The sequence below is a fragment of the Bos grunniens genome, chromosome 11 (genome assembly GCF_055505025.1).
Source record: "Bos grunniens cultivar Pamir isolate PY7600 chromosome 11, Bosgru_T2T1.0, whole genome shotgun sequence".
In the NCBI taxonomy this organism is placed as follows: domain Eukaryota; kingdom Metazoa; phylum Chordata; class Mammalia; order Artiodactyla; family Bovidae; genus Bos; species Bos grunniens.
This window is the reverse complement of record NC_141175.1, coordinates 38,582,692-38,597,542: the sequence shown is the minus strand read 5'-3', so window position 1 is coordinate 38,597,542 and position 14,851 is coordinate 38,582,692. Positions and strand designations below refer to the sequence as shown.

Genomic DNA, 14,851 nt, shown 5'->3' with positions numbered 1-14,851 from the left:
CAGTTTGTTTGTATGCTCTGCCAGACTGTAAACTTCTGGAGGACAGGCGCCAGTGTCTTGGTCATATTTATGTGCCCAGCATCTAGTGCAGTGGTCTAGCTCAGTGGTTAAGAACTCAGAATCTGTTTTCAAAGGGCCTGGAGTTGATCTCTACTCCACACCAGTTGTGTGGCCATATCAGTCAGGGTTCAGTTAGGGCAGAAGAGCTACTAAGAGCATTATAAGCCTAAGAGACTTATTCCAGGAATTGGACCTTAAGAAAATATGGCAAGAGCTGGGAGGATGGAGGTCTAGAAGGGGAGTCAGAGGTTCAGAGTGTCTACTCTGTCTATCTGAAGTGGACAAGTCAGAGCTTTCTGGGAAATGATGATACCAACATGCCCAGCCCCTAGAGTAGATGGATGCACAGTAAGGTCCAGTGAAAACTGCCCCCTGCCTATGCCTACCTACTGCCTCTGCGGGCTTACTATCAATCTTCCAGTTGGGAGTGGGGGCCTCTATTGTTCTGGAGGATCAGCAGTCAGAGTGACAAGCTAGATATGAAACAGAAGAGAATGAGGACAAGCTGTGACCTGCTAGATGCCTTTGCATCCATCCAACACCATATGCAACCAAGGTAACCTTCAGAGAATAATGGCCACTGCTCCACTTTCACCTTCCAAATCTCCTATAACCCATTGCCGGATGGGGAAGGGAATCTGGGAAGTGTAGCTCTCATCTAAACTGGACTGACAGCACCATGCAGCTTTTGGCCTGTAGCAAATTACTTTTCTCTGAGCCTTGGTTCCTCATCAGTAAAGTAAAGATAGTCATACTTACCAAACTCAGATTACTGGAAATATTCAGTGAGAAATACATGCATAGTTGTCATATTCTAAATTCTCAATGCGTGCTAGCTGTGTTCTTTGTATTAGAAGAAGCCCATTCATGTTTGTTGGATGAATGAATTGAAACTCTTTGGCAAGGCATTAAAGGGGGCAGGAAATAAGTCATGCCTTAGAAGTTCAGGGCCAAGCTGGAAGACTGTGGACCTCTTGTGGGACACTTGAGGCCAGAATAAATCTAGAAAATGTCTGTTAGACATCATCTGCGCCAACTGGCATTAAGAATCAAGAAACCAGTACTGTGAGTTCAGTCCCATTTCATATCAATCCATCAATTCAGCTCTTCCAAGCCCATATAAAGGCTTCCCTGGAGACCAGGATATCCAAGTATCGAAATCCTGAGTCCTAGCTCAACTCTGCCACTATTTACTCTATAAACTTATAAACTTAGGTAAACCTTCATCTGCTGTTGGGCTCTGTCTTCCCATCTGTGCATGAAACAGCTGGACCAGATGATCAGAGGGTCTTTCTGTGCTTTCCTTCCACAGGGACCACTGAATGGAGGTGACATTCAGTTCAGAAAACTGCAGGCCACTCTAGAAGGGTCAACTATTCCACCTCACAGTGAAAATGAGACCACTGCATATGTGCAGCTCACACTAACCTCTATAATGCATGCATTCCAAATTATAGTTATGGGGATAAATCTGAAATGCATGGTGGTAGATGCAGAGCCAGCCCATATTAGCTACCAGCATGGGGGGCAGGAAGTGATGTGTTTTCATCACCTACAGTGTATCATGTGTTTGACACTCAGGATTTTATCATCCTTATGGTGGCCCTGAGCCGGGCATTATCATCCCTAATTTCCAGTTGAAGAAATAGAAGCTCAGAAAGGTTGAGCAGCCCTGAGCTCTGCCCAGGTTCAAGCAGTGGCTCCATGATGACTTTGAGGTTGAACTCAAACTGGCTTGTTCTCAGAGCCTGTGCTCATTTCACAGCACACACTTCCCCTTTGGAAAAGTCCAAAGTTCCACCCTGAGAATGGAATGACTTTCAATCTCTTCTGAAGACAGGCAACTCAAGCTGGAGCTTTACTGACAAGGCAGGCAGGAAAAAGAGCTGTTGGCACCAGAGGTCAAGTCATGGTGAATGTCAAGGGTACAAATGAGGGCAGGGATGCCAAGCCAGGCTTCACTTATCATATGGTGTTAGCTAATTCGTGAACACCAGTATTAGGGCTCCAAGGGAAGCAGAGGGTTCTTAGCCTTCTATCTTTAGTTTGAGAAAGGATAGGGGGAAAGAAGCCAGCATTTAAACTGGACCTGTGGTGCCCCATGAAGGCTTTGCTCTATCATGGGACGTTTTGCAAATGCGGACATTTCCCCACCTTTAATTCTCTAAGGCTGCCCAGAATTTCAGAGATACTAGCCATAGTGTGTGTCTCCAAGATATCTGCCAAAGGTGGGTGGGCCGAAACCAGTTGTGGGAGCTAGGACAGGATCTGGGGCCTGAGAGCACATGTCTTTGCCTGGATCTGCACTAAGCAGATTTTGACACATAGCAGGACATTGATTTGGAGAAGGCGATGGCACCCCACTCCAGTACTCTTGCCTGGAAAATCCCATGGACGGAGGAGCCTGGTGGGCTGCAGTCCATGGGGTCGCTAGGAGTCAGACATGACTGAGCGACTTCACTTTCAATTTTCACTTTCATGCATTGGAGAAGGAAATGGCAACCCACTCCCGTGTTCTTGCCTGGAGAATCCCAGGGATGGGGGAGCCTGGTGGGCTGCCGTCTATGGGGTCACACAGAGTCAGACACGACTGAAGCGACTTAGCAGCAGCAGCAGGACATTGACTGAGTGGCTAGGAGGGTGGGCCAAGTCACTAGGCCTTAGGAAAATCTAGGAGAGATTCCAGAGCAGGTTTGGCAGAAGGCAGGGGAATGTGAGATGCTGGTGCTCCCTTTTGTAGGGCAAACAGATGCCTTCATCTGGTGGCCTGCCCTGACCTCACAAGCTCATCACTCTGGTTCCACTCTTAACCCCAATGTCCATCCTTCACACAGCCCTAGTGTGATCTCTTTATTCACCACGTAACTCAGTGTGACAGTTCTCCAGTAGACAAGCAATGTGCAATGTACATCTTACACTGTGGCCCACAAGGCCCAGCTTCCTCCCACCTCCTACCACTCTGCACCTCAGTTTATTTGCTGTAGAAACTGAGCAAATATTCCCCATGTACACCTCAGCCAGTGTAGACTCGGTAAGTGCTGAACGACTTAGTAAGTGGGCAAGCAGACCTGAGCTACTGATCAGATTGTGTCTGCCCCTTTTCCAGCTTTACTGAGGTATTATTGACCTGCAACATATGTAAGTTTTAGGTGTATATCTAAAAATTAGTTATATCTAAAAACACTACAAAATTATGACCACAGTAAGTTTACTTAATACCTCTATCCATTCACATAATTATGATTTTATGTGTGTGGTGATAGCATTTAAAATCTAGTCTCTTAAAAACTTTCTAATATAGAACACAGTTGTCAATTACAGTCAGCATGCTGTGCAGTAGACCCCAGATCTTATTTGCATACAGCTGGAAGTTTGTGCCCTTTGAAACAACAACTCCCTATTTCCACCCAGCCCCTGGCAACCATCATTCTACTTTCCATGAGTTCAGCTCTTTTAGGTTCTGCATGTGAGAACATACAGTATTTGTCTTTCTCTGTTCAATTTATTTTACTTAGCATAATGCCCTCAAAGTGTTAGTCACTCAGCCATGTCTGACTCTTTATGATACCATGGACTGTAGTCCACCAGGCTCCTCTGTTCATGGAATTCTCCAGGCAAGAATAGTGGAGTGGGTAGCCATTCTCTTCTCCAGGGAATCTTCCCGACCCAGGGATCAAACCCTGGTCTTGTGCACTGACGGCAGATTATTTACTGTCTGAGCCACCAGGGAATGCCCTCAAAGTCAATCCATATTGTTGCAAATAGCAAGACTTTCTTCTTTTTTCTGGTTGAATAATATTCTGCTGTATGTATGTATCACATTTTCTTTATTCATTCAGGTCATTGATGAACACTTAGGTTGTTTCCATGGCTTGGCTGTTGTAAATAATTTTTCAATGAATATGGAATGCAGGTATTTAGGATAGTGTTTTCATTTCCTTCAGATAAATACCCAGGAATGAAATTGCTGGATCATATGGTAGTCATATTTTTTATTTTTTTGAAGAACTTCCATACTGTTTTCCATAATGGCTGTAACCAATTTACATTCCCACCAACAATATACATGGGTTCCCCTTCTCCATCCTCACCCACACTTATTTTCTCCATGGTGACCATTCTAACAGATATGAGGTGATATCTCATGGTTTTAATTTGCCTTTCTCCTAGTGATCAATGATGTTGAGCATCTTTTCATGTACCTGTTGGCTATTTGTATGTCTTCTCTAGAAATATGTCCATTTAAATCTTTTGCCCATTTTTTAGCTATTATGTGAGTTCCTTATGTATTTTATATATTAACTCACCAGGCAGATGATTTTCATCTATTTCCTCCCATTCTGTAGGTTGTCCTTTTATTTTGCTGATTGTTTCTTTTGCTGTGCAGAAGCCCCTTTATCTTTTCCAATCCCCTTCTTCTGAGCGTAAGGACTTCTTTGGAGAAAGTCAGTTTTCCACTTTCCTCTGACTAGATTTGACCAAATTCCCATTCACTCCTCCCAGCATCTACTAATAGAAGAAGTTCTTAAAGGGACTTGTTCAGCCAAACATACATCCTGACGCAGTGATCGTGGGAGCCCTGAAGAGGGGAAGTGACTGGGCCAAGGTTAGGGAGAGGCAGGGCAGGGCCTGGGCTCCAAAGTCAGGAAGAAAACTCTGGGACTTGCAGCCACCATGGAGGACCCCCAGATGGAGCCAGTGGCCTCAGCATTCCTTTGGACCCCAGTAGGCTGTGACCCAGGATGGGATGCAGTCCAGCATCTGCGTACCCTGCTCACTCCACAACAGCCTCTTGGCTGAACCTGAGCCCCTGCTGCCTCCAGGACCTCTGAGCACATCTTGAGTCAGCCCCAAGGAGGATGGCCTCCCTGTTCTAAGAGCAAGAGGGAAGCCAAGGAGGAAGATAGAGGAGGCATCTAAGTTCACTGTGAGGTGGGAGAGGAAGATGCTCCCAGAAGGAAGATTTCACAGTTAATGGAAGGAGGGACCCGGGGTGAGGAAAGGAGGTGCAGCAACGTAGCAAAAGCGTGCAGGTAGCATTGCTTTTTACAGTCCACACAGCGGGGATGAATGCAGGGGCCCCAGAGCCAAACCTGCTGAGTTTTCCAATCTCAGCTCTGACTCTAGGGCCTTGGCTAAGTCACTTAACTCTCTAAACCTCAGTTTCCTTGTCTGTGAAGCAGGAGAGCAGTAGGTACCACTCTACAGTAGACTCCTACTCAGAGGCCCTCAGTGCAGCATGCTACTACCCTGGTGAAGTCCCCTTCCATCCTGACTCTGGGTGTGGCTCTGTGACAGGCTGTGGTCAAAGGGACATGTGCACAGGTGAAGCAAGTGGGGGTCCGGTAAGCACTTGCACACTGGACCTGGTCCTTTGAGGACATCTCTTCTTAGAACCCAACCACCACACTGAGGAAGCCCAGGCAGGCCTGTGGAGGAGAACAAGGCCTGGCCAAGAGCCCCACTGAGCTCCCACCAGCCAGCAGCAGCGTCATCGGCCAGCCATGTGACTGAGGCCATTGAGGACTGTCCAGTGGGTCCAGAGCCCTGGTCAGCACCATGTGAAGCAGAAGAAATGCCTGGGCAATGCACAGAACCACGAGAGGGAGTACATGTTGTTACTGTAAGTCTCTAGGGCTTAGGAGATTTGTTACCCAGCAATAGAAAACCCAAGCATGGTCCCCTGAAATGCCAGGGAAGATTCAAAAGGATAACCCACATAAGATGTGCAGCACAGCGCCTGGTGAGAAGCAAGTGCTCCGTAAAGGTTGTGACTGTACTGTGGCCACTTATCATCCACCAGCCATGGTGGCTCATATGGTAAAGAATCCACCTGCATTGCAGGAGACCTGGGTTCGATCCCTGGGTCAGGAAGATCCCTTGAAGAAGGGAATAGCAACGGAAAAGGCAATGGCAACCCACTCCAGTACTCTTGCCTGGAAAATCCCATGGATGGAGGAGCCTGGTAGGCTGCAGTCCGTGGGGTCGCTAAGTCGGACATGAATGAGCGACTTCACTTTTACTTTTCACTTGCATGCATTGGAAAAGGAAATGGCAACCCACTCCAGTGTTCTTGCCTGGAGGATCCCAGGGACGGGGGAGCCTGGTGGGCTGCCGTCTATGGGGTCACACAGAGTCGGACACGACTGAAGTGACTTAGCAGTTAGCCAGTATTCTTATCTGGAGAATTCCATGGACAAATGAATCTGGTGGGCTACAGTTCATGGGGTTGAAAACAGTCGAACATGACTGAGCAACTTACACACACACATACACTCTCACACAGCCGTAGAATATGAGCCCTCTCACTATCCACACACAGACAAGAAGTTTGCAAAGCACTTTCCTGTACTTATATTATGGCAATAGAAACCCCAAAAGGATTAAGGGCCACGCCCACGATGACTCAGTGCCTACATGGCTGGGCTAAACCCAGACTCACAACATCCATAGCCCAAGCATCATGCCACATAACCCCAAACACTTGCTCACATACAGCGACGACTGGTCTTGGGAAGAAATGCAACAGCGCAGATGTAACGCTTCCCTAGAAAAAGCTATCTTAGGATCCCATCCTTAGTGTGTGATTAGAAGCAGAATACTTAGAGCAAGTCTTAGGTTCCACATCTCACAGGTGGACGCAGTGCATGGGGCCTGGCTTCCAGCAGGGAATGCTGTGAGATTCAAAGCAAAGTGTGTGTGGAACAGGGGGATGGGTTTTTGGCAGTTTTCTGCAGAAATCTTTGACAGGGTTTGGCCTCTTCCCATGCCCAAAGTGGGCATGTGCTCTGCACCAGATGGTGAGGGGCACACAGTAGGCCTACATGCCCTGGCCTCAGAGCACGTGGTGTCCGGGAACCTCTGCCCCCACCTCTGATTGGGAAAAGGGTGCCACGGGCCTCATCACTGACCAGCCTGCTTCTGGCCCCCAGCCCATGAGAGAAAAGTGGTGAGCAGAAGCTGCCCCTTGTTCTGCCTGACAGCACCCCCATTTGGATGTGAGCAGCCCCCCTCACACTCCTATCCCCTGACCTTCTTTTCATCCAGCCAGAAAAGGTGACGCACTGGCCTGGCCGCTCCCAGATTTGATATTTGTCTCCTCATCTCAATAGGAAGACTGTGGGGATGTTTCCCAAAAAGTGAGTGGGGAGCACATGGCTTGCTTGAATGACAGACGCCCGCAGTGGAAAAGTTGATGACTCCTCAGGCCTCGAGGTGTCTGAATAAAGCCGGGAAGGGACTGAATGAACAAGCCATGTGTTATCTGGGAAACAGTGTGGCAGCAGGGACCGCAGGGAAAGAATTTTGATGAGCATGGTTCCTCCAGCTCCCCAGATCTGACACACTTACATAGCCAGAGGACGGTCATCCAACCCAGGAACTGAACGTTCCTACAGGAGTGCTGACTAACTTACAGAGCACAGGCAAACCTGCCAGGGTCCAGTCTGGGGTCCCCGTCTGTATTTAGCGCCATGAGTAGAGTCATGGGTGGCCTCAAGGCAGCCAGTCCCATGGCTCCTCAGGACCAGTGAGGGTATTGCCACAGCAGGGGCGGGCAGGGTGGAGCTGGCAGCTGCAGGCCTCTCTCCTCAGAATGACCTGGTTCCTCAAAGCCCCGTGTGCCTGGCATCTGGCTGCAGGCCCAAACTCACCTATCACTGGGCATGCACCCTCCAGGCAGCCTGTCCCCTTCCTCATCCACTTGCTGCTCTGAGGGCCCAACGGGGAAACTGAATCTGCCACTCGATCCCCTGCAAGGGTGGGTCACTCATGGTAACCTCCCGGTTCCAACAGAGGTCTTGCAGAATAAAGAGGTGAAGAAAGACGGACCCTCCCTTCAGCCTACCTGTGAGATGGAAATACCCCTATGGGCTATGGCCCTTTGTCATCTTACGGCAGTTTCTGACATAGCAGTGCTAGCTACCATCTGCAACGCCTCTTTCCCCGGGCAGCGGACTGAGGGTGGGTGCCCCTGCTCACCTACCACGTGTGGGGCCCCTCCAGCCCCGCCTGTGCCCAGACTTTGGCACCGGTAACAGTTTGTGCTTTGGGCAAGATGCCCTCTCTTGTTGACCCTCTTCATTTCTGTCTGGTTGGCTTCACACCTTGTAAACGGTTTGTGTTTTGCAGAGAAGGAAAGCTTGTGTGTGGGCAGGAGGGACAAAGAGTAAAGCCCCCTCATCTTTGCTCTGTCCTCTGTGCAGGGCCCCACAGGCAGTGAGAAGATAATAAATATTTACTGAATTAAATCAGCTCAAACTTCATCCAGAGCATCTCAGACCAAGGGGCTCATTTTACAGATGAGGGTGTGGGGACCCGGGGAGGGGACGCCCTCTGTGTGGGGCCTGAGAAGGGTGGACACACTGGACACTTGTTAGTATTGTCTGGGAACCTTGATGGCACCTGATGCTCAGCTGGCATCCTGACCGATTAAGTCAGAATTCTGGGGTGGGACCAGGTGGAGGTGTGAAAACTCTGAAGATGATCCAGGTGATCTGGTTGGCAGGCCCTGGCCTCAGGGGTAGGTGAAGGCAGAGCCTATATGTGGAGACCAGACCAGAGAGGGTGCTGTCTGTGCCCCTACCGACCCCCAACAAGGAGGGGTATCTTTGGTGAGTTGAGTGGATGGAGAGAGCACTGGGCATTCCAACACATGCGCATCTTGTGTCTCTTGGCCCTGCCGAGAAACCTGCACTGCAGTTGGATGACCCAGGACAGGCTAAGGGGCAGCAAGGCATCCCAAGGTGGTCCCGAGCCCAGGCTAGAGAGAAAGGGCCAAACTCAGAGTCCTGCTGTCCTGAGGGACGAGACAGGACCCCAGCCCTCCACGCCCAGCTTTCACCAGACGTCTGTGCCTTCTTGTCATCAGCAAGAGAGCTAAAACAAGTATGGATCCTAAAATCTCTCAAGGCAGCAATTTTGTTTACCATTTTCTTACTCCAAGGGCACACTTTAGAGAGACCAGAACAATGCAGGCTCTCCTACCATCAGGAGACATAGAGCCACCCATTCAGGGTCTGCGCAGTCGTTTTCTGCCCCAGACAGCACAGCACTGCATCAGGTTCTGCAAAAGATAAGACTTTTTAAAAATCATAATCACACACCATTTCACACCTAAAAATAATTCCTTAAGATCATTAAATATCCAGTTCGTGTAACTGACTATCTCATAGTTTATTTTTATGGTTTATTTACTCAAAAAAGGACCCAACAAGATTTACCCACTGCATTTGATTAATGTGACTCTGAAGTCATTTTTAGTCTATAGTTTTTATCAGTTATAAGCTGGATTACTTCTATTGAGAGAAATTTTCCTTCATCAAATACTTAGCTTGAGATACAATTTATGTAGGAAAGGAAGGTTAAATGCTAAATTCTTTTCCTCTAGATACCACTGTTCAGAGTAAATAATTAGTTATCCAGAATCCTCTAAATGTATCAATATGTGTGTTTATTTATTTTGAGCATCATTAACTCTGGGCTTTTTACCACACTTGACATCTTTCTCTGTATTTCAATTATTTCTCTTACTGATATTCAAACTGTCCCTCTTTGAGCCGTGGGAGCTTGTTTAAGTTGGCTCCTGAGTCTTTCGGTCCTGACATCAAAGGTTTTTCGGGTTTTGTTGTTGTTATTTTTAAGATTTTATTGAAATATAGTTGATTTACAATGTTGTGTTAATTTCTGCTGTACAGCAAAGTGATTCAGTTACACCTATATATATTCCTTTTCATATTCTTTTCCATTATGGTTTATCACAGAATATTGAATACAGTTCCCTGTATTACACAGTAGGAACTTTTTCATCCATCATATAGAGAGTAGTCTGCATCTGCTAATTCCAACCTCCCAGTCCTTTCCTCTCCTATCACCCCTTTGGCAACCACAAATCTGTTCTCTGTATAGTATCTCTGAGTGTGTTTCTGTTTCATAGACATGGTCATTTGTGCCATATTTTAGATGCCACATATAATATTATTTGATATCATATGGTATTTGTCTTTCTCTTTCTGACTTACTTTGCTTAGTATGATAATCTCTAGGTCAATGCATATTGCTTCAAATGGCATTATTTCATTCTTTTTTGTGGCTGAGTAATATTCCATTGTATGTGTGCACCACATCTTCTTTATCCATTCATCTGTCAATGGACATTTAGCTTGCTTCCTTGTCTTGGCTATTTTAAATAATGCTGCCATGAACATTGGGTGTATGTATCTTTTTGAATTATGACTTTCTCAGAATATACGCCCAGGAGTGGAATTGCTGGATCTACTTTTAGTTTTTATGAGGAATCTCCAAACTGTTTTCTGTAGTGGCTGTAACAAATTTATAGTACCATCAACAATGTAGGAGGGTTCCCTTTCCTCTACAACCTCTCCAGCATGGTACTTATAGACTCTTAAAATTGTATTTTGTTGTTTATCTTTGACTGCACTGGGTCTTTGTTGCACGCATGGGCTGCTCTCTAGCTGCGATGTGTGGCTTTCTTGCTGCGGTGGCCCTGGTTGTTGCAGAACACACGCTCTAGGGTGCACGGGCTTTAGTAGGTGCAGCTCAGGGGCTCTGGAGACCGTATAGATTCAGTTGTTGCGGTGCATGGGCTTAGCGGCCCTGTGGTATGTGGAATCTTCCTAGATCAGGGATCAAACCTGTGTCCCCTGCCTTGGCAGGAAGGCTTCTAACCACTGGACCGCCAGGAAAGTCCTAGACTTTTTGATAATGGTCATTCTGACTGGTGTGAGATGGTACCTCATTTTAGTTTTGATTTGAATTTCTCTAATAATTAGTGATGATGAGCCCTTTCTTACGTGCCTGTTGAGTCATCTGCATATCCTCTTTGGAGAAATGTCTATTTAAGTCTTCTGCTCATTTTGCTATTGGGTTGTTTGTTTTTGAGCTATATGAATTGTTTGTATGTTTTGGAGATTAAGCCCCAATCACTGACTTCAAAAGTCTTTGAAAACTTCCTTGCTTTTGAAATAGTATCTCAAGATGTCCAGGTTTACCTTCTACAGTCCTGGACCATTTGTCCAAGAATCTCTGGTTTGTTTGAATGGAAAATGATTTTCCATTATATGGAAACTAGGCTACTCGATGGTTGGCCATTATTTATGGCGTCTTCAATGGACAGGACAACCAAGTAGCTCTCTTCTGTTTCTGTTTCATTTTCAAGACCAAATATGTCATAAATTTATAGATTATTTTCAGTTCAAATTTAGGATTATGGGGATTTTATTGAAACTTTTAAAATTCTATACTTATATATCTTTTACACTGAAGATCTTGGTTCTAGCAACATTACCATAATCACTTATATGCTTAAATTTAACAATAAATGCAATAATTTCAGAAAATAAACTGGTATTACTAACAAAATGAAGATAAAAACAAGTTTTTAAAAAATTCTTTTTGCCTTAAAATATATACTGTTAAGGATATATAATTAACTGAAACCGTTCTTCTGCGTGTAGCTATTCCACAAATTTGATATGTTAGGGTCATTTGTTTAATTTTCCTTTTTATTTTTAGAAATTGCTTTTTACATTTTTCATTTAATTTTATTTAAAAACATTAAAAAAATTTTTTTTTGGCCATGGTACACAGCATGCAGGATATTAGTTCTCCAAACAAAGATTAAACCTGGGCCACCACAGTGAAAGTGCTGAGTCGTGGTTAGTTTTACAAAACTCTCATTTAGTTTTATAATTATACAAAACATTAACTTGGTTCCAAAGTCAAGCATATAGCATAAAATAAGGTACATACAAGAAATCTAGTTCTTATCCTAGTCCCATCCATCAAGCTCCTTCCCTTCCCCCATATATTACCATTTTACTTTTATAATTTCTATGTTAAAATTATTTTGAATGAATTAGCTTTGAAATTAAGCATGTGTGTAGCCTCACCTTTTTTGATAAAAGATAGCATAACTATATACCTTGTTCTCTCTTTCTTTTTTCACTTAACATAGTATTTTGGAGAAATATTTCATATCAGTGCATGGAGCTGTGCATCATACCTCTGTACAGAACTCAATCATATAATTTTACCATGGTGTATTCAATCATTCCCTACTACGGACATTTAGCTTGTTGGTAGTACTTTATTCTTACTAATAGAGCTACAATGGAGAGTTTTGTGCATGCATCTTTTTTTTTTTTTTTTGGTCGGTGCATTTTGGGGGATAGATCAATGCATAAGAATTATGTTAGATATTGGAAAATCCTTTATTTTCTTGGGCTCCAAAATCACTGCAGATGGTGACTGCAGCTATGAAATTAAAAGACGCTTGCTCCTTGGAAGAAAAGCTATGACAAACCTAGACAGCATATTAAAAAGCAGAGACAATACTTTGCTGACAAAGGTCCATCTAGTCAAACCTATGGTTTTTCCAGTAGTCATGTGTGGGTGTAAGAGTTGGACCATAAAGAAGGCTGAGCACCAAAGAATTGATGCTTTTGAACTGTGGTGTTGGAGAAGACTCTTGAGAGTCCCTTGGACTGCAAGGAGATCCAACCAGTCCATCCTCAAGGAGATCAGTCTTGAATATTCATTGGAAGGACTGATGCTGAAGCTGAAGCTCCAATACTTTGGCCACCTGATGTGAAGAACGGACTCATTTGAAAAGACCCTGCTGCTGGGAAAGATTGAAGGCAGGAGGAGAAGGGTGCAACAGAATATGAGATGGTTGGATGGCATCACCAATTCAATGGACATGAGCTTGAGCAAGCTCTGGGAGTTGGTGATAGGGAAGCCTGGCGTGCTGCAGTCCATGGCGTCGCTAAGAGTCGGATATGACTGAGCGACTGAACTGATTGGAAAATTCTCCTCTATAGGTGTAGCTGGGTGGAGGTGAGATTATTTGGACAAGACTCTTAAGGATGCACATTTAAAAAAAATAATTTTATTTATTTTTGGCTGTCTGGGTTTTTGTTGCTGTGTGGACTTTTCACTAGTGAGGCAAGCAGGGGCTACTCTTTGTTGCAATGCTTGGGCTTCTCATTGCGGGGGCTTCTCATGGGCCCTAGGGCACTTGGGCTTCAGTAGTTGTAGCACATGGGCTCACTAGTTGGGGTTCCCAGGCTCTAAAGCACAGACTCAACAGTTGTGGTGCATGGGATTAGTTGCTCCGTGGTGTGTGGGATCTTCTTGGACCGGGGATTGAACCCAAGTCTCCTGTATTGGCAGGAGGGTCCTATCCACTGAGCCACCAGGGATGTCCTCAGGATGCACATTTTGAGACAAGTTTCTGCTTTTAAGACTTTGGATGCTCATTTATTTTGGTAAATCATGCCATCAATCAAAAATGATTTGATTCATGTAAAAAAAAAAAAGCTAATTATCTCCCAGAAGTAGATGTGTTTGCATTTCAAATTTTTGTTTTTGTTATGTTAAATTTATAAAATTTTGTACCCAGCTTGAGTTTAGTTCAGGATCCTTTCTGAACGACTTCCAAGGAATCATTGTTTAGAATTTACTGTGCAAAAGGAATTGGTGAGATGCTGGGCTAAACACTGTTCAGGATAAGAGAAATATGAGACATTCTTATCTTAGTTTTCCAGAAGCTTATAATCCAGCTGAGGTGATAGGACTGAAAAATAACTATAACATAAGATAGTATGTAATACAGCTAAGCAAGATTTGCAGAGAAGTATCACCACGAGAGGAGGACATTTCAAGCTAGCTTGATCAGGAAATGGTTCAGAGAAAAAGTGGGACTTGACTGAATTTGGGCTGTGAAGGAAGCACCTTTATGAGCGAAGGTGGGAAAAGGCAGGGGGCACGGGAGTTTTAGGCGAAGGTCCACATCTGGGGACAATCCTGGGCCCAAGGTTAGGCTGGGTTGGGAGGAACAGGGGGAGAGAGGTTGAGTCTGGGCTGCCTGACATCATTAGCAAGTCACTGAGGGCAATGAGAAGTGGGGTTCCATGATTAAACTAGCACTGTGGGGATATCAGCTAGGTCCTATGGACAAAGGCATCATCTCCTGGAGCAGGGAGAGCTGGTAGATGGTGCAGACTTGCCAGATTTAATGTAACAGGAATGAAGAGCTGCCCCTGAGGAGGAAGGCACACGTGGGGGTGATGACTTGACTGTCAGGGCAGGTGAGGGAGGGATGAGTGACATGGTGAGGTTCTGTGTCTGCAGTGCTGGGGGAAAGAGGACTGCATTGGCTAGTAGGGAGAGAGCTATACTTTCACCGATTTCCCATGGAAATGCTGTACATACTGTCTTAAGTCCAGGTGATCTGGGTGGAGGTCATGACTCAAGTCCTCAGAGGGGCCAGTTGTTGATGAGGTTGTCTGTGTGCAACTCTGGAGAACCTGCGGGCTCCCCGATGTCTCCTGGGGTGAGGGAGAAGGCGGCCGAGCTCCTGTGTGTCTCTCACAGTGCAGGGTCTGCGACTCTCGCTGGAAGCCGTGCCAATTTCCTCCTGACTCCACTGGGAGGTTTTCGAAGTTTCAGAGTCGAGGTGGACATCTGGCCATCCAGCATCATTTTTATCCTGTTCTCAATAGCAATCTTCTTAAAGTTCATCCCTCCCCAACACCTTGTCCCTGTGGTCCAAGGGGACACCCTCCAGACCTGGCTCTAGGAGGTGGTGAGTAATCCAGAGATGCAACCCACCTAATATTTCCAGGCAAGTGTGTGGTTCAGGAATACCACTGCAACCCAATTTAGAATTTGTGTTGAGCCACTGGGGAAGGGGTCTCTCTGGCTCTTTCCCCCTGGATTTGAACCTGAGAGGATGTAAGGCTGAGGTGACTGTGGGCATCAAGTCACCATG

The 14,851-nt window shown here is 45.6% G+C and overlaps 1 protein-coding gene across 1 annotated transcript in view; it reads right to left on the bottom strand.

The window, feature by feature from the left end:
- Positions 1 to 8,965: 8,965 nt before the first annotated feature.
- LCLAT1 (lysocardiolipin acyltransferase 1) overlaps positions 8,966 to 14,851 on the bottom strand; it is a 286,102-nt gene continuing 280,216 nt past the window's right edge. The window contains exon 6 of the mRNA XM_086323628.1: positions 8,966 to 9,124. Within this exon, the coding sequence (XP_086179754.1) occupies positions 9,048 to 9,124 (77 nt within the window). The 3' untranslated portion in view covers positions 8,966 to 9,047. The remainder of the gene's footprint in view (positions 9,125 to 14,851) is intronic.